The 26,458-nt window shown below is 36.7% G+C and overlaps 1 protein-coding gene across 4 annotated transcripts in view; it reads left to right on the forward strand.

The window, feature by feature from the left end:
• The window catches only part of LPIN1 (lipin 1), a 77,317-nt gene extending 52,437 nt beyond the window's left edge, over positions 1–24,880 (forward strand). For all 4 annotated transcript variants that reach the window (XM_030446845.1, XM_008495027.2, XM_030446846.1 and 1 more), the window contains 12 exons: positions 185–372; positions 1,496–1,589; positions 3,111–3,180; positions 5,646–5,738; positions 7,090–7,163; positions 9,493–9,637; positions 11,617–11,765; positions 13,269–13,355; positions 15,537–15,689; positions 17,501–17,615; positions 20,578–20,681; positions 21,356–24,880. In XM_030446845.1, the coding sequence (XP_030302705.1) occupies positions 185–372; positions 1,496–1,589; positions 3,111–3,180; positions 5,646–5,738; positions 7,090–7,163; positions 9,493–9,637; positions 11,617–11,765; positions 13,269–13,355; positions 15,537–15,689; positions 17,501–17,615; positions 20,578–20,681; positions 21,356–21,515 (1,432 nt within the window). In that variant the 3' untranslated portion in view covers positions 21,516–24,880. The remainder of the gene's footprint in view (positions 1–184; positions 373–1,495; positions 1,590–3,110; positions 3,181–5,645; positions 5,739–7,089; positions 7,164–9,492; positions 9,638–11,616; positions 11,766–13,268; positions 13,356–15,536; positions 15,690–17,500; positions 17,616–20,577; positions 20,682–21,355) is intronic.
• The last annotated feature ends 1,578 nt before the right edge of the window (positions 24,881–26,458 follow it).

Raw genomic sequence — 26,458 nt, forward strand, 5'->3', positions numbered from 1 at the left:
AAGGACAAGTAATCTAATATTTGAGGATACCTGAGGCCTAGTTAGTTTAAAATGTATGGCAAAACAAAGCAAATTCCTTCTTTTTTTCACCATTCTTTTTTCTTACATAGTGTCAGATGTAAATGGTGCTAGTGTATTTGGTAATGAATACATAAGGGATAAATGCCTGTTTCTTCTTTTCCAGTGGGGATAATGTCCAAAGCAAGAACACGAACGATGCGGGGCCTCGGTCTGCCAGCAACTCCCCACAGTCTGTTGGGAGCTCAGGTGTTGACAGTGGAGCTGAAAGCACCTCGGATGGAATTCGAGATTTGCCTTCCATTGCCATTTCTCTCTGCGGAGGCCTTATTGACAACAAAGAAATAACCAAAGGTACCAACTCACTTTCAGTAATAGGCATGTGCTGGCAGCCAAGTGTTAGCGTCCTAGACTGAGGAAGCAGTGCCCTCCTGTGGCTGAACTCGAGAAAATGCTGAGAAGATAAATACTGTCCCTGTAATGCTAGGTTTACTGGAATTTTTCATACTTAAAATAGTAGACTTATATAGGACTTTAGGATTTTTAACACATTTTAATAATACAATATATGCCTATTTTTTAAAAAATATGTAATTGGATTTTTTTTTCTTGAAAGTACTGCACTTTGTATAACAATAGTGTTAATCGTAATTTTGCCACATGGTAGAGTAAACAGCTAGGAAATCCACAGCTTTTAGTGGCAGGAATCAGAAAGGTGGTCTGTAAATGGGAACACTGTGAGGAGAACTTGTAAACTTTAACCTGAATTCCTGTTCTACCTCTGCAAAAGATTTCTTGTGTATCTTTTAGGGAAGCTATTTTCAGTACCCTGTACCTTAAACTTTGAGCACATAATGTGATGATAAATGGGTTAAGACTTGTACTTCCCTCAGTGATACAGTGTCATAAAATTATACAAACCTGATGTTAGAAGCTAGTTATTAAAACATTTCAAATGTACTTTGATATACTGGAGCTGCATCATTATCTGAATCACTTGTGAATTATAGATTTTGTGAAAGGAGTCTTAGCTGGTGGAAGATTTATCTATTCATAGACATTTTCAGTTTTATGTCAGCCTCACAAGTTTCTGACTGTTGGTTTACATATACATAGAGCCCATTAGTTCCTGCTCCTAACATGGACAGGTGAACAGTGAAAGGCATAATGAAGTATTTCTTTGCCTTGCTTAGAAGCCTAATTTTATTTCCTCACAGTTCCATCCATGAGCTTTCAGTTAGCTTGTGTTTTCAGTGTGAAAGATACCCATCAGCTAACAAAGAAACCATCAGCATTTTCCTAGATTGAGACTCTCTGAATATCTTGTTCTATAATACTGCTAATTGTGTTACCCTAGTAATGAAGGGCTGGCCCTGTCTGTAAAACGTATGTGTCAGAAATGCTGAGAGGTTTAGATTGGCTCCTCCTAGGCATCTAATAATGCATGCTTTACGTATGTAATTTTTTCTCCCTACAGAAGAATTTTTAGAACATGCAGTAACATATCAGCAGTTTGTGGACAATCCTGCTATAATTGATGACCCTAACCTTGTGGTTAAGATTGGAAATAAGTAAGTACATTTTGGGAACAAAATATCTTACTGTGCTAACAAAACAACTTCTGTGGTACTTCAGTGCATAAGATCAGTTTAACCATAGCTGAAAATAGGTTTTGAATGTTCATAGCTTAGCTTCATCCAGGAGGAGTCAGCTCTCTAGTGAATTCAGACTCTTCTAGTTAACGTTTCTCCTTCAAATTGAAAGTGAAGAACAATTTCAGATAATCTGCTACAGCTGACTGGCAGAAGATGCTGGAACAGGCTGCCCAGAGAAGCTGTGGCTGTCCAGTCACTGGAAGTGTTCAAGGCCAGGTTGGATGGGGCTTGGAGCTACCTGGTCCAGTGGGAGGTGTCCCTAGTCATGGCAGATGGATTTGGAACTAGATGATCTTCCTGATTCTATAAATTTGAATTTTTGGAGCTAGTATTAAGTGTTGATAGTGTTCACACACAGTTAACAGAGTAAAAATAAAATAGGATATGAACTTGTTAATGCTTGCCTTGAGCCAGTTTGCGTATTTTTTACGTGGATATGGAAGTCTGCAAGCACTCTGTGCCCAGCAGTTTGTCTGTATATATACTGAGTGTTTTCTACTCTGCCTCTGTGGAATCATTGCTTTTCAAGACTTGTCAAACTTAACCCACTGAGTATGAAACTTCTATTTCTGCAAAGCTAAGACATTATTTCATATGTTTGTATTGTGGGCAGCAGCACAGAACTATGGTCTATGCCAGATATAGCTTATTTGGAGCTTGTTTTAACTTCAGAGCTTCCTGCACCTGGCATGCAATGTTACAGAGTAGAGGAGAGATCATGGCATTGTGCTGCACTTGAAGGTGGCTACCCTAAGTCACAGACATTGCTTGTGCTAATCTCAGGTGCTAATCTCAGGTGCCTGGTGCATCCTGATGTGATAGTTTGTATGTGCCTGTATGTTGTAGTCTCATACCTTACCCTCTTAATGGGGTGAGGTGAGTCAACTATTTCTTCCCTGACATGGTTCTCTGAATTTGATGGTAAAGGTTACCTACCTACTGATATACTGGGAAGAATTCTTAGTGAGGATCTTACTGTCATGTTCTCTGGTCGTTGCATGAGTGTCAGCTTCCCTAGACAGATGATAATACTGTGTTTATCCTACTGTTTCTAAGAAGATTTGACTGATGTTAAGCACAAAGTAGCAAAAGCTTGACACCCTACAGACCATGGCCCTTAACTTTTGTGTTGTTACTTGATGGTAAAACAGTAAAAAACACTTTGTAAAACATGCAGCTCATGCTATGATAATGATGTATAGAAGGGGTGTGAGGAACACCTAACAAACACTCTTTCTACTGAAGGCCCTAGTTTCTCTTGCATACTCTGAGAAGTGTATGCTGTGAATACCTGTGAATACCTGTGAACATACTATGAAATGAGGTAGGTCTGCTGTGCTAGAGAGGCTAAATGGCTTTAATGGTAAATACTTGGTAGATTGTGAATTGGAACCTTGGGATTACAAAATTCCATAATCATCTCTCTTGCATGCCTAGATACTACAACTGGACAACAGCTGGTCCCCTTCTGCTGGCAATGCAGGCATTCCAGAGACCTTTGCCAAAGGTGAGATTGAACATGAAGGTTGGTCAGGGGAGGAGTTGTGGCATTCTGCTATTTATTAAGGCAGGGAGGGGCTTGTTGTACAAAAGAATCTGCACATCAGTAGTATCTGTCCTCACATAACCATCTAGTTTATGCTAAGGGCTAAATAAGCAGGACTAAATTTGGTCTCTGAATGTGTTTATTTGCTAGGCTAAGATAATTAGAAATATTTTGAAGGAAAAAGACCTTCCTGTTTTCTTCATTAATATGGATAGTAAACATACATAAATCAAACTATGTTAGTGTTTGCTGTAACTGAATATTTGGTGACAGCTTTCCACTTAATATATATACAGCATATATTATCAAATAAAAATTAAAGGCCAGGATTTTTAACTTCAGGGCATAAGCTTTAACTGCTAGGTAAAGTAGGCCTGTAGCTTGCTAGTTTTCTATTTCTCAGCTGGCTGTTCATAACTAACCCAGGTAGGCAGTGGCAGAAAGTTATGACTGTGTGACATCATTATGTTGCCTTATATTAAACGTGTTGATGAATTTAGTCAAATCCCACATGACCTAATGTGTCACCATTGGCACTAATTTCTATCCTGGTTAACCATAGATATAATTGATTTTGGAACATAATCTTCCTTCTGCAATTTGCTGCATTTCACATATCTTTGGGTTTAATCACTGTGAATTCAAATGCTGTTGCCATCATCTTGGGATAAAAATTTCTTCAAGACTCAAAATACTCTAAATACCATTAAATTGATCCTAAAAGTCCCAAACATCTGGTAAACCTGGCTTAAATTTCTAGGATGTCAGAGAGCCAAATATTGTGCTTTACTGAAATTATTCTAGTAATCATCAAAGGTGGGATTCATCCCATGGAACTCAAATGCCTGCAGAAGGTGTAAAGTTATCCCACTCAGTATTTGTGGGGCACTTCCACAGAGTGATTCAGACATTGATACAGGCCTATGGGATCTTCAGTGGCAGTAAAGATAATGCAAGGTAACTGCATTTTGAAGTAAACACTTTGATGCCTGAGCCAAATGCTTTGGGGTTTGCTCAGGATAGATGGTTAACTTCTGTTTTGAATGCTGATCACTTTGTAGACAGTGCAGTCTTAATCTAATGGAGAAACCAGTGTATATAGTTGGAACAGTCTGTATGATTGGGAAGGTTTACTTGGCTGAACCTCTGAAACTAAAATTACACTGCCAGTCATCCTACTGGTTTCCTTAATGACTTGTTAATGAGATTTTTAATTAGTTGTAATAGGGGAACTGAGGAACTGAAATACTAAGATACTAAGAGGCTTCATAAAGTGATTGAAAACTGGAGGTCTTGCAAAAAACCCCACTAAAAATCAATAGGATGTCTGCTTGAAGTTCTCCATATGTTAGAGAACCTCCTTAAATTATAGCCATTGTTCTCAACAGTTGCATCCCATGTAGCTCCATCTGCTCCTTGTTTTGCTTCTTTTTCTTTAGAAAGTTCACAACTTTATTTCTCTGTCATTTCTTTCTTTTTTGTCATATGCTTTATGTAGTATAGTGAAGAGAATCAATGGCGAAACTTAGGAAAGGGTTGTGTTGTCTCATACATTAGTTGAACTCAACCCTTCCTCTTAATTCCTAAGATTAATTGGAATGATTTTTTATTTTTTTTTTAAATCACAGGTGACTATCATTTTTATTTGGGTTTTTTTTTGTCTTACAGTGAAGGCTATCATCCCAGAAAGCCAGTGGCTAAGCTATTTTAGGGTATACCAAATACTGTGCCCACCTTTAATGTAAATTTTTATCTTTTTGTCTTTTGCTTGCTCTTTGAGTGAAAGAATTCAGCTCTCCATGTTATAATACGTAAGGCTCCAGTCATGAGTATTGAAAGACTGAGATCTGTTATATGTAAAGGGTGAAAAGAAGCTAGGCTTAAAAAAAATAACAACCACCAATTCTAATATTATCAGTCAAATTAATAGCATCATGGTTAGCTAATTTGAAAGCTAGTAACTTTGCTTTTTTCCATACTACTGATTAAATATGAACTTTGTAGTTACGCGAATAACTATCTTGCATGTGGATTTCTTACTGTTTTGCATGAGAGCTCTTTGAGGAAATGTATTTTTGCATTTTTTAAAAATATAATTAACACTGAGTAACTACCTTAAAACCAGTAGAGTTTCCATTCTAGATATTATACTAATACCTTTTTTATGCTTTTTTCTTCTTTGATTTTATCTCTTTTTCATTTTCCTTTTAACAATACCATAAGTATTCATGCTTAAGTTACTTCAGAGCAGCTCTGGATACCATTAGATTTTGTTTTAGTAGAATTTATGGTCCACAGACAGTATGTTTACTTTTATTCTATTTATTATCAGTTAAAATTGTGTTATTTGCACTTTCTTTCATTTACATACATCAGGTTGTCCTTTGTTTTGTTTTCTTTTTTATGTTACCATCCATTTATCACAGGCTACTGTGGAATCTATAATGAGGGACAAGATGCCCAAAAAGGGTGGAAGGTGGTGGTTTTCATGGCGAGGGAGGAACAGCACTATTAAAGAGGTAAGTTTAAGAAGGAAGTAGAGTTTCCCTCTGGTTTCAGTAGGAAAGCTGGGTATTTTCATATTCATCCTTCAGGACTTTGCTTCTGTGAGGAGCAATATTCAGTTTGAGGATCTTAAACATTAAAAGATGCCTATACAGGGTCTTAAGTCTGGCTTCTTTTGACTTCAGAAACCTTTGAATCAGACCATACCTGAAATATTTGCCTGCAGTGTTTTGGTTCTGCATTTATTTCCATTACACAAACCTGAGGTGGTATTATCTGATGATTAAATTTGTTTAGGATCCTGGAATCAAAGAGCTATGCTACTAATTTAATGTTTTCATGAATATTACCTACCTTTTTGCAGCTTTTTTTTTGATAGCTGAAGAACAGACGTATTTAATGAGTAGCCCTACGTGTAAAATTCGGCAAAACCTAAGATGGAAAACTTACTATATATTAAAGTCTTTAATTTAAATTTCTTCTCTAAGAATTAAGAGTTTGCAGTAGCAGCCTTAAAGCCATGGGTGAACATTAAAGAACAGTGAAAACCTCAAAACTTTATATGAAATACTGATCTCCTGTCTAGACATATTTAATCTTTAACGCTGTCTTATAAAACCTCTTCATATTAATTTCTACCATTGAAACATTAGTACTTGAGGGGAGAAAATGACTTCTGATGCATTTTTATGGTTGTGCCTTAGTGAATGAACTTTTTTAACCTTGCATGAATAACCTTTATACTGATCTGCGGCTATGAGCATCAGAGCATGAGATTTTAGTTGTTACAGTTTGTAGAAGCTTTTAGAATTTCTCTCTGAGTAAAAGTATTTGGTTATATGTTGAGCTGTGGCAGCTATACATGGATAAGGGAATATATTGTTTGTGTGTCTCATAAAATCATTCACTATTTAAAAATCTTGTAGTATGAAACAGACAGATTTCTACTTAAGGTAAACAGAATTTGTAAAATTTTATTGGATCAAAGATTTTAATGATTCTATGAAAAGTAATTTTATTTTTTCTTCTAGCTAGTTAAGGTACATGAACTTGAGTAGTTAGTTATAGGACTGATTCCAGAACTAAATGTGAAACACTCCTAAATGTGAAATGGTGTGTTTCTGTATTTCTTCTTTGCAAAAGGAAACCCTAATTATTTTTTGAGCCTTATATTAGCACTTTTTATTTATTTTTAAGCCTTTATTTTTTAAGGAAACCATAAAGTTTTATGTTGCCTACATGTGAAGAAAACAAACAGGTTTTTACCAAGTCTACATAGGACAGAATTTGGTTTTCAAATATTTTTCTTAAAACTCTTTCTTCTGGCCCAACAGGAGATGCTCCTCATACTTTTATTTTTTACAGGAAACAAAGCCAGACCAAGGTATGAGTGGGAGTGGACTCACAGGAGGCTCTTCACAGATGAGCATGGCAAACAGGTATCCCCAACATTATCTGTACTTGGAATGAGCAGGAGCTGCATTTTAAAAATGAAAAAAACCTCTTATATTTAAACAAAGAAGTACTGGACCAGTGAAATGTATTCAATTTGTGCAGATGTGAAGGCTCTACCCATGGCAGGGTTGCAGACATTGTGAGTGTGCTCTGGCATTTCTGCAGTTTGACTGCAGCACTGTGACAGCTCCTTGGAAAAAAACAGTTCTCTGAAAGTATAGGTATCCATCTAGAGTTTTCAAGGAAACATTGTAGATTACCCCATGCTGTTGTCACACCCCAATTGCTGAAATTTGTGGTTTACTTGTCCTTATGGCCTGACAACTTAATTTGTTTCTGTATATTTTGGGAAGTCTAAGTCTCAGACTTTCATGGTTTTCTGTTAACTCTTCCTTCTCCTTCTCATGTTTGTCCAGAACATCTCCTTCAGGAGGGTTCTGCAAGATGAGGTTTAATTTGCTTTGGAAGCTTTGGAGAGAGGAGTTATCCAGGGACAGCTCTCCTACCTTGACCCTTTTTGGTGCATGCAGATGTTACTGTAAAGCCAGCACATCTGTGTGCTGTCTGCACTTAGAGCTGAAAATGGCCAGATTCAAATGTTCTTTATGCTGTTTAAGCTCAGTACAAGGATTACATTTATGAAACAAAAAGACATTAGCCATCACTCTTTCTGGAGGTCAACAATTGCAGTCCAGGCAGATGTAGTAGAAAGAGGATTTCTTGTTCTGTAGCTATTACCTCAATGGCCTCTTTGAAGTTTGAAAACTACAGCATAAATGGGAAAGGCTGATTTTATTTTTAAGAGTGACAAGTGACATTTAGGTCTGTTTCTTACATGGTTGTGTAAAGGTAAATTTTAAAGTGGTGTTAAGACTTAAAGCAGATTAGATTCTCAAAGTGTTATTCTTTGTTTAAATTTTAACTGACCTTAGAAATCTGTCAGTAAGAATTTATTGATTGCAAGCAAAATGTGACAAGTGGGACATTAAGTATCGCTTTGTGATGTGATGTTACAAAGGGTAAGATAGGCTTTTAAATGTTGCTAGTAGTGGCATGGGGTACCTTGGTATTAAGTCAGGACTTACCAAGTTCAAACAACATCGAGATCTGATCAAAAAAGAAACAAAATACTGTTTTTAAAATGAGATTTGTAGAATCTGAAAGTATGTTTTATCTTCCACCTAAGGTGATAGATTTTTTTCTGTAGGAAAACTTTTTTCTCTAAAGAAAAATGTCTTTAAAAAATTTCTGAAAAAAGTGTTGCAGCAGAAAAAAAAAATCCTGATGAATATTTAAAGAGAATTGATTAAAGGAACTTTTATTCAACATATCCTGAATGGGTTTATCCTGCAAGTCCTGGGAAAGAGTAATAAAATGATCTAAAGTTGCCCTTTGAAAGAAAAGGATGTAATAAAAATTTCAATAATATGAATTCTTTTTAATTAACTGCTGAGGTCTTTGAGGATGGAGAGAAGGGAGGGAAGAGAAAGCCACTGTAACAAATACCTCCTTCTCCTTAGCACTGGAATTTTTGTAGTTGAAGTTTGTAATGTTATTATTATTTTTTACTGCTATAAGGTTTGTGAGATGGTATGGCACATGAATTTTCATCTGTTAAATTTAAGTAAGTAAACGTATTTTACAGGCTGTCTAGACTTAGAAGTTTGGGCAGACCACAAACCTAAGGACAGAACTACTCTCTATTCTGCCCTCTCCTCCCACAAAGGAAACATAAAAGGGGGATAAAGACAGCAGACTTTAGGGTGGAAACTGAAGACAGTTGGATACAGATTTACTGACACAGGGTAAAGGTAGTAACATAAGAGATAAAGTATCAAAAAATACAGGTATGTATATATATATATACACACACACACAACCTGATAGATCCGGGCTCTGAAGAGCACGTGGGGAGCTGGTGGTAAAGGAGTGCAGGGGAAGAGCAGCGCAGCCAGGAGCGAGAGGGCTGCCTGACATATAGGGAGCAGGGAATGGGAGGGAGTAGACCCCTCTGTGTTCTGCCCCTCTCAGAGTCTGAAAGTCCTCCTGCTTTAGTTCTTAAAATTGAAACGATGACATAGACAAGTGTATGTCTAGAACAATCAAAGTATGTATAGTGGGAAGCATGATTGAATGAAAATTTGGCACTTCATTGATACATTTAAAGCAATAATGTGAGTGACCTCCTGTGAGACTGTACTTAGGGGCAGAGAATCAATGACTTATTTGTTGACTTGCTGTAAATGCATTTTTAATGGATACTGAGACACATTTACTGGCATAACATCATTTTCTGTGTGTGCAATGTTCCAGGATAAAAGATGAATCTTCTTCAAGTGACGAAGACCCCAGAGCTGCTAAACAAAACCTTGGGTCATTACAAAGCAACTCAAGTCATCTCTCATTATTGTCTGGAATTGGTTACAAAAAAACACTTCGACTCACTTCTGACCAGCTTGTGAGTTAATTTTACATCCTTCTCCTGAAATGTCATTTCTAATACAACATGAACACTACTGTTATTCAGATTTGCAAAGCCTAATCAGCCTTTATGTCATGTATTTAAGTCTCCATTTTGTTATATTTAAAAATAAATAAATATTTCCCTTCTCTTTTCATTATTAAACACTGATGCTGTACCTTGCAGCAAGTGCTGTTGTTCAGAGATTGGGAAACATGGCATCCTAGTTAGAAAAATAAAAAAAAAGAAATTCCAAATATGTACTTGTGACCTGTACAAGTGGACTGGAACCGTGTCCTTTTTTGTATTGTATGTGTATGTATAATGCCTCTCTTTTCCTTTTTCCTTTCTTTTTCCTTTCTTTTCCTTTCTTTTCCTTTCTTTTTCCTTTCTTTTTCCTTTCTTTTTCCTTTCTTTTTCCTTTCTTTTCCTTTCTTTTCCTTTCTTTCCTTTCTTTTTCCTTTCTTTTCCTTCTTTTCCTTTCTTTTTCCTTTCTTTTCCTTTCTTTTCCTTTCTTTTTCCTTTCTTTCCTTTTCCTTTTTCCTTTCTTTTTCCTTTCTTTTTCCTTTCTTTTTCCTTTCTTTTCCTTTCTTTTTCCTTTCTTTTTCCTTTCTTTTTCCTTTCTTTTTCCTTTCTTTTTCCTTTCTTTTTCCTTTCTTTTCCTTTCTTTTCCTTCTTTCTCCTTCTGTTTTTTCTTTCTTTTTTTTTTTTTTTAATTCATGTTCTTTCTTTTCTGATCATTGTTAGGCAAACAGCCACATTTCACATAAATACAGTTTTCTATTAGTAACTTTAGTAACTTCTGAAAGAGCAGCTTAAAAATTTACTATGAGGCTAGGCTGTTAATTTCTTTGGAACCAGTTCTCTTCCTCTATGGCAAAGGTGTTTTGACTAATGGTGATAAAACTGTTACGGTTTTGTGTTCTTCACAATCCAATTTGATCTGGAAAAATGGGCTACTTCAGGGAAATACTTTTTGTCGTCTTATCTACAGCCAATTAATTTTCTGAAGGAAACCCACACAAGGCATACAGCATTAAACAGCCCATCACTCACTGCCTGAATAATCTGTAAGAAATATAAAATTTTCCCAAGAGACAGGTGGGATGTGTAGGTAATTTTCTGCAGCAAACAGAAAGGATTACATAAATATATTGATGCTTTTCAGATCCAGAAACCTTGCATAAATTAGCTGAATCTTAAACTACTTTCAGATTGGTTTCTTGATGAAATGGTGGGTGAGACTCATCAGTTACCTGTCAGTGGTTTTGCATTCTTACCTCCTTTTTACTTTTAAACTCACCAAACAATTGCAGTGAAATACAACTAAGAGAAAGAGACATTTAAAGTATTTAACTCCTGTGGGTTTAGAAAATGAGTGGTTAAGTCCACAAATAGATTCAAATCAGTTCCCAGTGTGTTGCTAAGTGACACAGGAGACAGTGAGAGGGAAGGGCAGGGAGGAAAGAGGAAATTTGGTGGGGACTGAAGGGTAATGGTTCATATGGTATGAGAGCTGGGTTATTACAGGGAAGAGATGTGATATCATAGAACAGCAATCTCCATATAAACACACTTCTTAGAGTTCATGGAATGCCTTGTTATGCACATTTCTCTGCATATCTATCTGTATTGCAGAATGGAAAAAACCCATGGGTAGTCCCTGTTCCATATTTTGTTAACCTTGATGTGAACTTTTCAGGAATTTTTTTTTTTTTTTTTTTTTTTTCTTTTTTTTAGATCCCTGACTATGGAACAGATTTTTGTTTGGTTGGTTGTTTTTTTCTGCTCCATAAATCAACGCTTAATATGTATTGCACAGAGCAAACTTCTGCTATTATCATTTAGGCAATAGCTCTGCTGAAAGCAGTAAGATTCGGGGTGACCAGGGCAATGATCATCTGTGACTTTATGTTTGCACTGTTTCCATTTCATATGCTCAGTTTGTTGATTATCTTGCTGATTATGTCTTGCAGAAAAGCTTGAAACTCAAGAATGGCCCCAATGATGTCACCTTTAGTGTTACAACACAGTATCAAGGCACTTGCCGCTGTGAAGGAACTATTTACCTGTGGAATTGGGATGAGAAAGTTATTATTTCTGACATCGATGGAACAATCACACGGTGAGTTCAGGAACAAGAGAGGGTTTCTCTACAAGGACGAGTTCCTGCAACTAAAGGAAAAAATAATTAACAGGAAATTTTGAGAAATTAACAGGGAATCATCACATGCTGATGTTTTGTGGTCTATGTTTATTTGGCTTTCAAACAATGCAAGAATCGTTAGCTGAATCTTAATTTCATAAAGACACATATGATATGTGCCCATTATTTGTTTCCTGTTGGTATTTCACAACAGGCTTCACAGTAGTATTGGAAAACCTTCTGCAAAATTAAAACCTTTTGGCTGCATCATGTTTATGAAGTACATTGGATACATTAAAAGAAGCCTATGAATTCTGTTTTAAAAAGCATTACTAGGGCATTCCAGTCAGAGGCATTGGTGTTTAGAAGACAAGACTCACAAAATCAATGTAAGAATTTGAATGTGATGGAAAGTTTCAGATTATTGTTTTAGGTAAACCCCACAATTTTGGAGTGACTGAAACAATTCACTCACTTACTGATCTTTATTATTTGTTTAACACTGGGTGAAACATTTGTGTGTGGAACAAGGAGATATAGTAAAATAAATGGTTTTCTTTTGACTGTTAAAAATGAAATTTAAAATTTTAAAATTATTTGTTTTAAAATCAAACTTGGCTATATTAAATTAGAAAAAAAAATAATATCCAAGAGCAATCTGGGGTGAATTAAACTAAAATACTTGATTTAAAATTCTTTTTTTCCCTTTATAGGACAAAGTTGTTCTATTTTGGTGCCAGCATAAATATCCACCTCTGCTGCCCCCCACCCCTTTTTTTTTGTAAGCTTCATTAAAGTGAATGGGATCTGCTCTTCTCTCTGCTATTGAGCTGAGCAGAGAATCACATCACCCTACAGTACTGTTGCAAATCCATTCTAAGCTGCTGCCCAGTGTTTTCTCTCTAAGATGCAAGGTGATTAGGTTGTGTATTTCTTGCTTTGTATCTATATAATGCTTAGTCAAGTGAGGTGGTCATCTGTTCAAACTTTTATATGCTACCATAATGTAAATAATTTTTTCTCATGTAAAACTGGAAATTCATTAAAACCAGTATTTCATACTTTATATGTGAAGTAAGCTAGAAAGTGTGTTATATCATATTTGTAGTTTTCCATAAACTTTCCTTATGATTTACTCAGAAAATATTTTAATAAATCTCAAAATATATGCTTAGTACTGACCAGCCTTGTACATAGGTCTGATTAATAGCATATATTTGTAACTTCCTTGTTACCTTAGAAGCTTATCCATGAAAAGAAGTCCTGGGGCACAAGAGTAATTAAAACGACATGGCCAAGGGTGTGCGTGTTAGTCTGTCTCAAAAAAAATGGGAATAAACTGATCTTCAGATCACAATCAGTACCTTACAGAAAACTGTATTTTCCCTTGCCACTAACCAGTTAAGGCTTTGTATAAGCCTCATCTCTTCTATAAATAATGTTTTTTTTGCAGTTCAGTTATATTGTTTTTCTGTCATTCAGGTCGGATACTTTAGGTCATATTTTGCCTACTCTTGGAAAAGACTGGACACACCAAGGAATTGCAAAGTTGTACCATAAAGTGAGCCAGTGAGTATTCATTAAATCTGTTCATTGATCTGTGGCTTGTTTATGTTTATTCACTTGCAAATAAAAATTAAAATTTCTTTAGGCTTGCATCAAGCTATTAGGGTGACAGTTGCATTGATGTCTTGTCACTTCAGTGATGCTTATACAATGTAAACATCTGCTGTATAATACAAAGCAAAGCCTGCTTTGTGATGTCAAAAGCAAAAGCCCCCTACCAGTGAGTAGTGATTCCTCTTCCAACTATCCCAAACAGATAGCTCTATCTAGTTTCAAAAACTATAGTAGGTTGAAGTAGTTATGCAGTTGCAGCAAGTAGAACTTTTTTGAAATCTGGGAGTTGCAGCAGCATTAGTTTGTAAGTTACTTTTACATCTTCCCTCCTTGTTGAGCAGACTGTGACATGCAAAGAGACTGTTTACCCCAGAGTGGTCACGGTAGGTGGAGTACTTGCCAGACTTCACTCACTTGGAGACATGCAGGGATGAAGTGTAAAACACATGGGATGAATCAGTTTTCTGTGAGTTCTGTCATTTTCCACTGAGCAGAAAGGGAGTTTAGTGAAACAGCTTAGGCTTGAGCTGTCTAAACAGCCCAGGCTTCTAGTCAAGCAAGATAAAACTCACCTTTAAAGCAGAGCATGATGGCTTATCTTGACTAAAGATGGATCCATTTTGGAAACTCACTGCTAGTATTCTTGTTTTATTTGTTTTATAAATAATTATGAGCTTTGAAGCTGTTGATGGTGACTTTTATTACTGATGATTATACAATTTATTTTGTTATGTCAGTATATAATTTTTGGGTTTAATTCCATTATTAAACCATTGTCAGTCTAAAAAAATCTTCGTGTCATTGGTTAATTTCAGGAGTAGGTTATAAGTAAACATTACTTAAAGTGCAATTTAAAGGCACTGAAAATCAGTAAGACACAGGCTGTGAAGAATCTGAGGAGCTGGCTTGTACCTGGCAATACCAGCATGAGCTGCTGTATCATAGCTCAGTAGCTGATCTGCTCAGGTGCCTGTTAGTCCACATTAATAAATACCTTCTGTGCTGCTGTGGGCTGGAAGGACAAGGATTCATCATATTTACTTGTGACTTATGCACTCTGTACACAGAGAGCAGGCGTCTTCAAAAAGTAGCTTAATACACCTGAGATCTAATGTTCTGAAAACAAATTTTTTTTCCCATTAACTCTTGAAACATTGGGCAGCAGCAGATCAGTTGTGCTTTAGGTCAGGTAATGCCTTTGACAGGGAGAGTACCCTGGTATGATTTAGAACAATATATCCCAAAAACCTGAGATGCTTCCTCTGATGAATGTGAACAGGAGAAAACCAATCAGACTGTACCAGCTCACATCGGGTGTTGTGTGGAAATGCTTCTAGGTGAGCAAGTCTTGTGCAACAGTACAAGTGCACTGATGGTTCCTTGGATGCATTTTGCCATGTAGTCAGTCCATGCAGTGTAGTCCAATGTAGTTAATTATGTAGTGGCTAGATATTACAGCTGAACAGGATATAAATATTCAATAGGTAGATTCAACAACCACTCATGTATGGAATATAATTTTTCTTTATTTTATGAACAGTTTCTTTAGAGGACTTGCAAAATAAATTGCCATGAAGTAGAATAAACATAACCGAACTCTGCTATATGATTAAACAGAACTAAAGGTAGCCTGTAACTTTTGACAAAACTTTTATTTCAGTGTCGAGTCAAAGGTTACTTCTTACAGTGTTTTGAAGTTCAAATTTCTTGCTCATACTTTAAAGAATATGTTCTTGCTGCACATGTAGTATCCTTTTTTTTGCAGAGGCCCCAGAGGCAGGAGTATGATACCATTACACCATTGATAGCAGAGTTCAGTTAATTCTAAGGAGTATGGTTCCACCATGCAGGGGCTGATAGAAAACCATAAGAAGTCATAAGCCATGAGTAGACCATAAATAAATGAACTGTATGTAGGTGTGAATAACTAACTGCGGTGGAGCTAGATGGATTTTAATTATCCAAGATTCTGGAACAGATGTTTTTATTCCTTTTTAAAACGTCTAGGCTAAACATCAATCTGTTCATCGGTCATTATTTGATTAACGTAAAAATAACCCCCCCAAATTATTAATTTCAAAACACCTGCTTTATCTTTACAATAATTTCTTCTTTTATTTCTGTTCACAGAAATGGGTATAAATTTTTGTATTGCTCAGCACGTGCTATTGGCATGGCAGACATGACCAGAGGATACTTGCACTGGGTCAATGAGCGAGGAACTGTGCTGCCTCAGGGGCCAGTGTTGCTGAGTCCAAGCAGCTTATTCTCAGCTTTACACAGGTACTGCCATTTCACTTCTGTGCAGAAAGAAACTCAGAGGCTGGTGGAGGCTGAATCCTCAGCTTTTTAAGTGAGAGTGCTTGAAATAGTAATTCATAATGTTTTTTCTTGCATATTGGTGCAAAACTTAATTAAAAAATTTTGTTAGAGGAAGACCAAAATTAATTAGTTGCTCAGTTTATCTCTTAGGCATGCCCCAATATACATCTGTGTTCACTGTTTACCTGTAGGTACTGCCTGTTGACTTAATGTGTTTTACATGGTGTGTTAGTATTAATATATGGGTAAAATGTGAACATTTTAATAGCAATCAGCCTCGACTTGTTAGCTGTTCCAACTGGCATAAATATTTTTTGTGAAGGGATATTACTTGGTGGGTTTTGAAGAAATTTATGTGAAGAAGAAATGAACTTCTTATACTCCAGACTGAACTGAGTTAGGCTTTATGGACAGTGTTGTTCTTTTCTCACAGTTGAACTGTAATTAATGAATATTAATATCACAGACTATGAATATTGTACCCTCTTCCACATGCAGTGAAGTATGTCAAGTGATTACTGAAAATATTTTAAGCTGTTAAAAGCTGCTGTGACAGGATATATTTCATTAAAATTTTTAATGAAAGGTTGTTCAGATGTTCTCCTGATTGAGTGACATGCTGCAGGCTGTCTTACCAGCCACATTCTAAATATAAGAGACTGTGGAAGTACTGCAATGCACTTCTTAGACTGATTAAATAATAAATGCAATGAAAGGATAGTTACTGTTATATTCCTCATATCTAGTTATACATTTAAAGTGATGCACTTTTATGTACCTTGCTTAGGTAAAATAATGCCCATCTTTCAGTGTGCACTGTTGTTAACTGCTGTGATATGTGGTCAATAAAGGACTTCATTGTTATCCATAGATTTAATTGCTGTTTTGAGGGCTCTGAGATCAGGTGTATGTGACACTGAGGAAAGATGGCTTTTCTCCTCTTTTGCACATTCTCAAGCTATGATCTATACATGAAGCTGCTGTCTCAAAGAGCTGTAGCACTCCTGTGAAGCTTCTCTAGTATTCACATCTTCTTTGACATATGTGTCGGTGCTAGGATGTGGGATTCTGAGCTTCTCAAGCGCCTTTGTGTCATGCTGGCATCTTCCTATGTTATGGGAACTCCAGACTCTGCCACCTGTTCAGTCTCATTGCCAAGAGTAGCTGTTGTGGAAGGGCTTTTACCCAGACATGAGAGAACTCCTCAGTTCATTAATGAATTCTATATTCTGTAAGGAGCAACTGAAGAGAAGTAGATCCCTTTATTCCTTAATTTTTACTAACTAGCAGTAATGGAGGACCCTGACTGCAGAAGTATCTTAACAGGCTGAGGTGCTTCTAGATCATAGGGTAATTGCAGTACTTTTAGAAATAAAATTAAAAAAAAGCTATTCACTGTGAGGGCTAATATAGTTTGTGAATCTTTGTAGTTTTTAGGAAGCATTTTACTTGATGAGAATTTATGGCTCATAAGGCTTTATTTAGCAGCTGCTCCCTGTAATCAACCATCCTTGCTCAGTAACCATCTTTACAATATAGGCTTGGGTAGAAGTTCCCTTGCTCCAGAAGATTTATTTACTGTGCCCATTATGTAAACCTGGGAATGCTCTTTTGCCTTCATGGGCACTTTGATATCTAAATCAAGAATTATTGGAGAAGGGTGGTGGCTCTATAGGAGTATCCAGCTAGGTGAAAACATAGAATAAAGAAAATCAACTGCTTTGTGTTGTATTTTGTGTGTACTTATTCAGCCTTCCTTTTTCTCATTTCAGGGAGGTGATAGAAAAGAAGCCAGAAAAATTTAAAGTCCAGTGTTTGACAGACATCAAAAATTTGTTTTATCCTAACACAGAACCCTTTTATGCTGCTTTTGGAAACAGACCTGCTGTAAGTAATAGTTGAATTTATTTCTATGCCAGAGAACAGAAAAGTTAGTGTTGTTTCATGGTGCTGTTGTATTAGAACCTACAAGCTTTAAATTGGAGTTAAGTATATTTTATTTAGCCCTGTACAGAGGAAAGCATAAAGGTTCATCTCAAAGATCTCACAATGTAGGATGCAGAGATGCAAAGTAACTACATTATATCTGTGTAATTTAGCAGTTAAGCTTGTATGAAAACACTGATCTCATTTTAATCCACACCAATACAGTGTCAGTGAGATACTTGTGGACAGACAGAAAATCTTTGACGTGAATATTGGTGGGACTTATACTTTTAACTCTTAAGTACATTCAAAAGCACTTGGGTATCTCACTGAAATCTAAAGGTTCTACTTTGCATGAGAAGTGATACATTCTTTGACATGGAGAGGAGAAGACAGATTTCGGTCACTCACTGGAAGGCTGTAGAATTTGGGCTATAGGCTTTTCTCTGTTTTTTTTTTAATTGCTTGCTTGTTTTGTTTTTTGTTTTGGTATTTTTTTGAGGGGGGGAGGTTTGAGGTTTTTTTGAGGGAAGAAGTAGAGAGAATTTAGTAATACTGACAGTGTCAGAGACTTTCTAAGTCTGAGAATGGGCACTCACACTGTTCAGATTACTAGTGCAGAAATCATTACAGGTCCCTGAGGAGGGACACAGTCTTTGTTTCACTCAGAGCATCTCACTTTCAGAAGAAAATGTGTACCAAATCTGCTTCTTTAGATGATTAAAGTTTCACCAGCCACCTAGGTTTACATGCTGGCTAAATTAGGCATATAATCTCTTTATGTGTGCCCAGGAGCCCTGCAGAGCATTTGATACTTCTCCAGCTCGGTACTGTCAGGTACCAGTTTGGTGGTTATGGCTAAGGACCACTGGCATGCAGCTTGGGTGTTTCCATCCTGTTTTGGAAGCTAGGACTACTTAATTATATGCCCATGTCAGGCTATGCAGTTTGTTCTTAAGAGAATGGTCCTTGATCTTTCCTATTTCTTGGCTTGTTGCTTCCAGTTCATTTCTTTAGCTGGTAGAGAGAAATGGGACATATTTGGAATTCAGGTGCTAGGTGACCACCTTTCCCCACTGACTTCATGAGAGCTAAAGGCTTCTCACTTAAGTGCCCAAGGACCATGGAGTCCAGTCCCAGCTTCTTGGCTCAGTAAGAGCTGCAATATGTTCACTAACAGAAACATTGATATTTTTTGGGAAATGATAAGTATAAATATAGACACTGGCCATTGCCAGTGTGAAGATGAGACTGGGCAGTTTAGATGTCTCAGTGTTGGACAGAGTGCCTGGCAAGATATTTTGGCATTGAAACCATGGATGTTGTAGCTACATTTGAAAGGATTCACCATGCCTTTTTGGTGGGACTTTGTTTTAACATTTGTCTCATGTTTTTGTTAGGGTTTCTGACATTTATAAGCAGCAACTATTTCAGCTTCATCTTTCAGCAAATTACATTTTTTAAAGCATTATGTCAGTGAGGACAGGAGGCCCTCACTGTGCAATTGCTATATTAAGTTTTTATGTTGTACAGAACTTAATTTCTATTGTCAAGCTGCCTTTAGACATATGATTTTGAAAGAAATTTTTAAACACTTTGATGGTTTTATATTATAGATGACATGTACCTCTAGTTTCATTTTTTTTGAACCTCAGGGGAATAAAATTAAGATCATTATTTTCACATGTACCTCAATTAAATTTGAAGCAAAGCAGTAAGTAAATGTTTCAAAAGGAATTAGTGGTCACTCACTCCTTTGGTCACTGTTGGAGTGTGGTCTTCCAGTTTGAGATTAGACACTAAGTTTGTGAAGGTTATGATCATAACTTTGTTTTCTGCACAGATTCTGTTTGTTTGTTTTTTTGTTTGTTATTTTTTTCCAGAGAAAAGTCAGTGAAATTTCAGTACTCATAGATGTTACAGGTGTATATAGTCCATGGACTGTCAGGATGCTTAATTCTTTAAGTGACTGCTGTTCACTTTTGTGCAGTTACCTAATTTTTTTTTTTTTTACATTCTTTACAAGATAGAGATAAAAATAATGTTTTTATCTTCATAAACACTTCTTACACTACCTCAGCTTTTAAAAACAGTGTTTATGTTAGTAAAATGGAAGCATGTTTTGCTTTGATCTGCTGGGAGCTTTTGTCAAGCTTTTCTTCAGAGCTGATCAAAACTTATTCATTGCTATGCTTAACAATTTGAATACCTTACAAGACATTCTTAATTCTTACTTCTAATTGTACTTCCAAGAGTTGCATCTGCATTACCTGCTAGGGCTCACTGCTGCTATTTTGGAATATATTCTTTGCTTTCCCTTCTTTCCCCTTTGTTCTGATATGGAGTCAGTGTTTGGGTATAGCACAAAACAGAACTCGGGAGCTAAGATGTTTCCAGGGGTTTTAATGCAGGCACAGTTGTTATAACTGTTGTTACAACTGTTACAATCCTTTTGTCTTCTTTTCTTTACAAACTAATAATGTTTTTTTGTGTCACTCATATCTTAACCTCTGTACACTGTTGCAAGATACTCAGTACAACACACTCAGGAAATTAAATTCTCTGAAAGGAAAATGCAAGTGCAAATGCTTTTACACCAAATATAATTAGTTTTTTATTGAATGTTATTTTTGTGTCAAGGGAAGATCTGTCAACTGAAAAAATGAACATGATTTTGATCAATAGTTTAAACTGAAGTGGCAAACTCCTCACCTAGCTGCAAGTTGTCTGTTTCATGAGAATTTTTTTAGACTGACCTTGTTTGTAACGTAATGGGAAATTTTAGATATGCAATAACTAGGTAAATTTAGTACCAATACTGTGCAAATATGTTCTGCATAATTTATTCCAGCCAGAATGAACATTATTGTGCAATGGCAGACTCATAAATTCTTTTTCTTCTTTATTTCTCTCTTCTGTTTAGGATGTTTATTCATACAAACAGGTGGGAGTTTCTTTAAACAGGATATTTACAGTTAACCCCAAAGGAGAGCTTATACAAGAGCATGCAAAGACAAACATCTCATCGTAAGTAATCTCTCCTGTCCTCAACACCTTACAGACTAAATTAATTAGCTGTTTTAATTTATGAGTCAAGTTGCTCAAAGATGCATTTAATTATACTAATGAAAGATTCCTTGGAATATCTCAGACAAAACATAAGAAGTTTAAAGTAAAATACAAGCTTTCCACTTTCCTTCTGTTAAAGTGTAAAAAAGAAATTGTTTAATATATTCCATCCAATTTAATTGTGTAAAGGACTTATTGCTGCATAGAAATGAGACTAGCCACATAACACTGAGTGGAAAAAGCTTTCAGTAACATTAAGTGTCCTTAACTGTAGGAGAGCCATATGCATATGAAAATGAATACTCAGTTGAGCAGGGAGCTGCTTGAGCCAAGCTAGACAGAAATGGAGGAGCAGAGAACAGGACTTGACTATTTTAGCAAGTGATCTGGGTGAAGGAGGGCATGTGTTTCTCACTAGGTAAGTATTATAAACTTAGAATAAATGGATTTCTTATCTGAACTGTGAGTCCTCTCTGGAAGCTAGGCACCAAAATCAAGTTTAGTTTATTCATTTGAGGAGGGTGACTTGCCTGTTTAAGAATAGACATGCTGTAATGGTTGGAGACTTAAAAAAATTCAAAGTAAGATGATCTGAAATGGTTCAGTGTACTTTCTATTTGTTTATTTTCCAGTTACGTCAGACTGTGTGAAGTGGTAGATCACATTTTCCCGTTGCTGAAAAGAAGCCATTCTTCAGACTTCCCTTGTTCTGATACCTACAGTCAGTTCACATACTGGAGAGAACCTCTGCCACCTTTTGAAACTCAGGATGAAACTCCAGCCTCATCTTAAGTGCATCTCCAAACTGTTGGCCTCAGTTCAAAGAATGAGTTAGCTTGTAATGGAGGGACACCACTTGACTTTTGCTGTTGACAGTTCAGGTGGAATCTGTGATGTTGTGAGCATTGTTTTCTTTTGCTGTGAGCAAATTTCGAAATGCTTTTTCATACTTAGACACGTTGCCAGATGACAAGAAGGTGTCTTAAAAAGAGTAGGAGTTGCATTTCTAGCTCTTCACCCAGCTCCTCCAATTGTGCCAAACAGTTCCATTATCTAAGATCAAATAAAAGTGAAGTGATGTTGGAGTTGCAGTGAAACATGCCATAAGGTTGTAAAGTGGTTCTGTATCTTTTCTGTGTCACTGAAGTCATCCTTCATCTCATCAGAACCCCCTGCAAGTGAGATAGCTGAAGGTGCTCACCATTCCTGACATCATCTGGTGACATGGTTGGCAATTGCAATCTATATGTTAAAAATCCAATTTCTGAAGGAGCAAATGATCCTTCCTCTTTCCCCTTGCTTGACCAGCAACAGTTTAAGAGTTAATTACAGCTGTAGATCCTCAGCTGTTGGAAATAAGTGTAGCTATCAAAGCCAATTTGAACTGTGTTGATTTATCCCAGCTTCTTGTTTTGACATGGTAATACTTTTTTGAGGAAATACATGTTGTGTAATCCAAATAGAAAGCAAATGAAATAGATGGCTAGATTCTGGTAGTGTTTCTCAGTTTGAGAATGTCTATGCTTCAGGAATAGCTGTTTAGATTAAGGTAAGAGTGCAAGTGGGAGGGTACAGGCTACTGTGCAAAGTGTCCATCTTATTGAAATCAGCAATTTTCAGTGAAGACATCTTACCTACAGAATGTGCTGAGTTTCAAGATCATTACTGAGCCAAGAACACTGAAGATTCTGTCAAAATTGAGTGTTTTTATTTTAAACATTATTTTGGCTAAAATGTGAACTTTGATGCTAAAGAATGATGCATCTCAGGTATTTACTGTATGGATTTATTTTGGTTTTGTATCATAAAGAGTAGATACCTTTAGTGCAATTTACTGTCCTTCAAGATAATGAAATCTCTTCTTTAATCTTTTTGTTGTTGTTGTTCCTTATTTGTCCAAACACAAGCTGTAGATACTTTTTTGTCACCTGCTTTTGAGAGCCTTAAAGACCTAACTGTGTGTGCAAAAAGCAATACTGCAGATCTGTTGATCTGTTGATAATGTTTTCCAAATGATCTGCCTTTACATGATGTGGTACTTGACTTAAAATGTAGACATCAGAGACCATATGCCAAATGATTCTTAAATGTGCTGGTATCTAGGATAACTTTTTTTCTTTAAAAATATATTTAAATGCCCAATTGGTCTCTGAAACACTGAAAATGGAACAGTGTGTTCCATGTTTATTGTATTTCAATATAGCTTAAACAGTGGCTCACAAGCTGTGGTCTATACCAGCCTGTGATCTGGGAGGCTATGGTACATGTTTTGCAGCTGCTTAGTAGTGTTTTCGTTTAATAATAGAACAGCAGAGTGGTCCAGGAGAAATTTTAAGATGTGATTGTGGTCGTTTAGCACCCAAAAGGTTGGAAACAGCTGCTCTGTATCACATTTGTTCTGTTTCAGAAAATTCTGGTTTTGTGTGTCATGAGTGATTGTGACATAGATAGGAGGGTGGTTCTGCAGCAGAGGTTTTCTAACTTTCCGTGCTGCAGACTTTATCTGGGATGTCAGGGGGCCAATTTATGACTTGTCTGTGCCTTCAATAGTAATGAATGTAAGTGCTTTATCCAGCTCCACTGTGCAGTGGTGAGCCCTCCCTGAGTCTTTCTTTTCACATGAACGTTGCTGCTTTGAACAAGGTGCATGTCCCACTTTGGAGATACCAGGATCAGGCAAAAACAAAGAGGAAAAAGTGCATACAACTCAGACTGATTAAGCTTAAAAAAATGCAAATATCTTTTTACTTAAGATTGGAATTAATGTGTTATGAATTTTCTGAAAGACAATCAGTGGGGACTACAGGTTGCAAACCAGAAGGTTACAATCTCTAAATACAGCCATATTTTAAGTATTCTTAAATACTTGTCATTAATGTTTGAATAAATGGGTGAATATACTGACTGCATCCTATTTTAGTTCAGTTTTGGTAAAGGCCTATTTCAAGCCATATATTGTTCAAAAGAGAACAAACCTAATTCTTCTCTTCAGTAAGAGGCTGTAAGTTTTGTGTTTTATCCTAAGCAGTAGTTAAGCTCTGTTTTCCTAAGGTATGACATGGTGGCTTCTACCATAATGGGCAATCCCTGAAAGTTCTCTGCATTTAAATCCTGTGATATATTTATTTATTACTTAATAAGTAGCGAATCCGGGGCTGTTTGTTGCCATAAGTATTTCAAACCAAATGATAGTTTGGATGGGTGGTGATTTTAATTCTGTCAGGTGTGTGGGCATAGTGCAGCACCAGTACAGGTAGCCCTGAGATGCTGCGGAATCTCCGTCTCGGTTTTATTTTTGAGCCTGGGTTAGAGTTATGGCAGACTTGATCTAATGCTGGCAATCATCTGCTTCCAGCATGAAGTTGGACTGGATGACCTCAAGGGGTCCCTTTTGACCAGCACTTCTGTGATCCTGCGATGTGAAATGCCTTACTTCTGCCATAATGTGTACTGCTTTGTATCTGAGAGTTGAAATGTAGCTGAATAGTGAAAAGCCTGTGTGTTTCTATAACTAATGCTTATCAAACCTTCTTGCAGAAAAAACACAAAAAGCAAAGTTTTGACCTGCTAGAAACATCTCCATGTTTTTCAGAGACAATAAGACGTGTTGATTTGGTAGCTGAGTGATTTTATGCATAATATTTAAACTGCTTTGTTAATTCATGTAGAAGAAAAGGGATGGTTTAACAAATTCCTACTCTTTCTGTGAAAGAAAAAAATTAAGCCTTATTTGAAGTGTATCGCTGGTTTCTGTTAAAGAAAGAATTTTTGGGTAAGATAAATATGCGAACTCATTAAACCACAGTATATTCTATACAACGCACATAAACTAGAATATGCAGGAGTGAGGGATAACTAGTATTTATAACTAGTATTTATATGTGAGGGAAAGAATACCACACTTACTGCATTAGTTATGTTGAAGTTAAAATGTTACTGCTGTATTTTGAGGAAGGAGAAGAAAAGAGGATATTGGGAATTTTTAATTTGTAGTTGTGGATTGTTAGATCAAAGCCTATATATATACAGTACTCACTCTGTGTATGTATGTGCTACTGCAATGACAAAAATAATTTTAACACCTCATTTTGATCTGCTGAATGCAACAAGGGTAGAAATATATATTGTAATAAAGGCAAATTTAATTTTTTTCCTGACTTTTCTATTTTTCTGTGTGCTATGATAATGGCAGAGTGCTTTTACAGAACTGCTGAGACTCAGCAAGATGTGGCTTTTGTAGCTTCACTTTCAGTTGCCTGTCTCTTATTGGAACCATACGGTGTAACTTCCAGCACTTGCCAAATTTTTGCTGTTCAGTTACAGCATTTGACCCAGATCCTGTTCAAATGGAAAGAGTTTATTGAGCGAGTTTATTGTGCCATGATCTGATCTCTGCCTTTTTTGGGGGTATGGGAACTGCACCTCAAAGCCAAGAGCAACCAGATGGGAACTGAAGCAAATTGGACCAGTCAGGAATCCTACCCTGCCCCTTGAATCTTCCTTTTGTCTAATTTCTAGTGTGACCTAAGAAAAACTAGCTCTCTGTTTTGAATGGGAGTGTTTTCATTCATGGTGATGAGACCTGATAGCTTGTTCCCCCCTCATTTTAACATTTCTTTCTCCTTTTCTTTGACATTGGCCATTGTGCTAGCGAGAAGCAAATACCTTCCTCTGTGAACACACAGTGATGCCTTTTGCTGCCTCTGCTGGGTTTGCTGAACAAACTAACTGCAGCCGTAGTGATACTGCCAAGCTTGTGTTGGTTGGTATGAAAACAAAGATGTTTGGGGTTGATAAGGGTCTGTGGCAGCTCAAGTTCTGTGTTAAAAATACGAGAGCAGCCGTATTTGGGCAGCCTGCAGTGACTGCTGCTTCAATCTTCTCTATTTTCTGTATGTCTCTGGCTTGTATAAACATTTACATTGGAGCTCTGGAGACAGGCTTTGAAATGAAGGTGCCTTTTTAATTAAAAGTCAGAGAAAGGGGAGCTTTTGCATCAGCAAACCAAACTTTATAAGACATATTCATTGCTCCTGGAATATCCCATTAGCTCTAGAGGTAGAAAACTCCGAGGGAGCAAGGCTAAGAAGCAAAGGTCGGAAAGCTGGGGTTGGGTTTTTTTTTTGATACATGGGAATATTGATGTAGGAAATATTACCAGAATACATGAATTTTTTTACATAGTCCTTAATTCCTATGTATTGCAGATGCCATAAAATACCTTGGTCTAGATCACTGCAAGAAGAAGACCATTGATACTAAGAGCGAGTGCATAAAAATAGAACTAGTAATTAAGCTTTTCTGCAAATTATAACAAGTGAAGCCTGGAGACTGTTCTTGGCATGGGGTTTTCTTGGGTTGTTTGGTGGTTGTTTTTTTTACTTTTTATAAAAGTCCAGCAAAATGTGTGAGGTACACTGATAGTGCTGCAACCTCAGACAGTCCTGTTGTTGGCAGTAAAATCCGCCCCCTGATTTTGTTCTGCATCATGTTGAAGATAGGCAAAGAAAGGGCTTATGGTGAATGAGAGACTGTCTCTGAAGAAAACTTGGCAGTGCTGCAGTGGAATTCCAGTTGCTGGATGCTTTGGGGAAGAGATCCTCATCAAGCACCTTTCCAGCCTTTGCTATGTGAGGGAGAAAAATAAAGGCAAAATGAGAAATGAGTTCTAGGAAGAACAAGAGAAAGAACAAAAACAGAGCAAGTGGCCAAAAAGCAGTCTCTTGATTCCATTC

Source organism: Calypte anna, chromosome 3 (genome assembly GCF_003957555.1).
Source record: "Calypte anna isolate BGI_N300 chromosome 3, bCalAnn1_v1.p, whole genome shotgun sequence".
Lineage (NCBI taxonomy): Eukaryota > Metazoa > Chordata > Aves > Apodiformes > Trochilidae > Calypte > Calypte anna.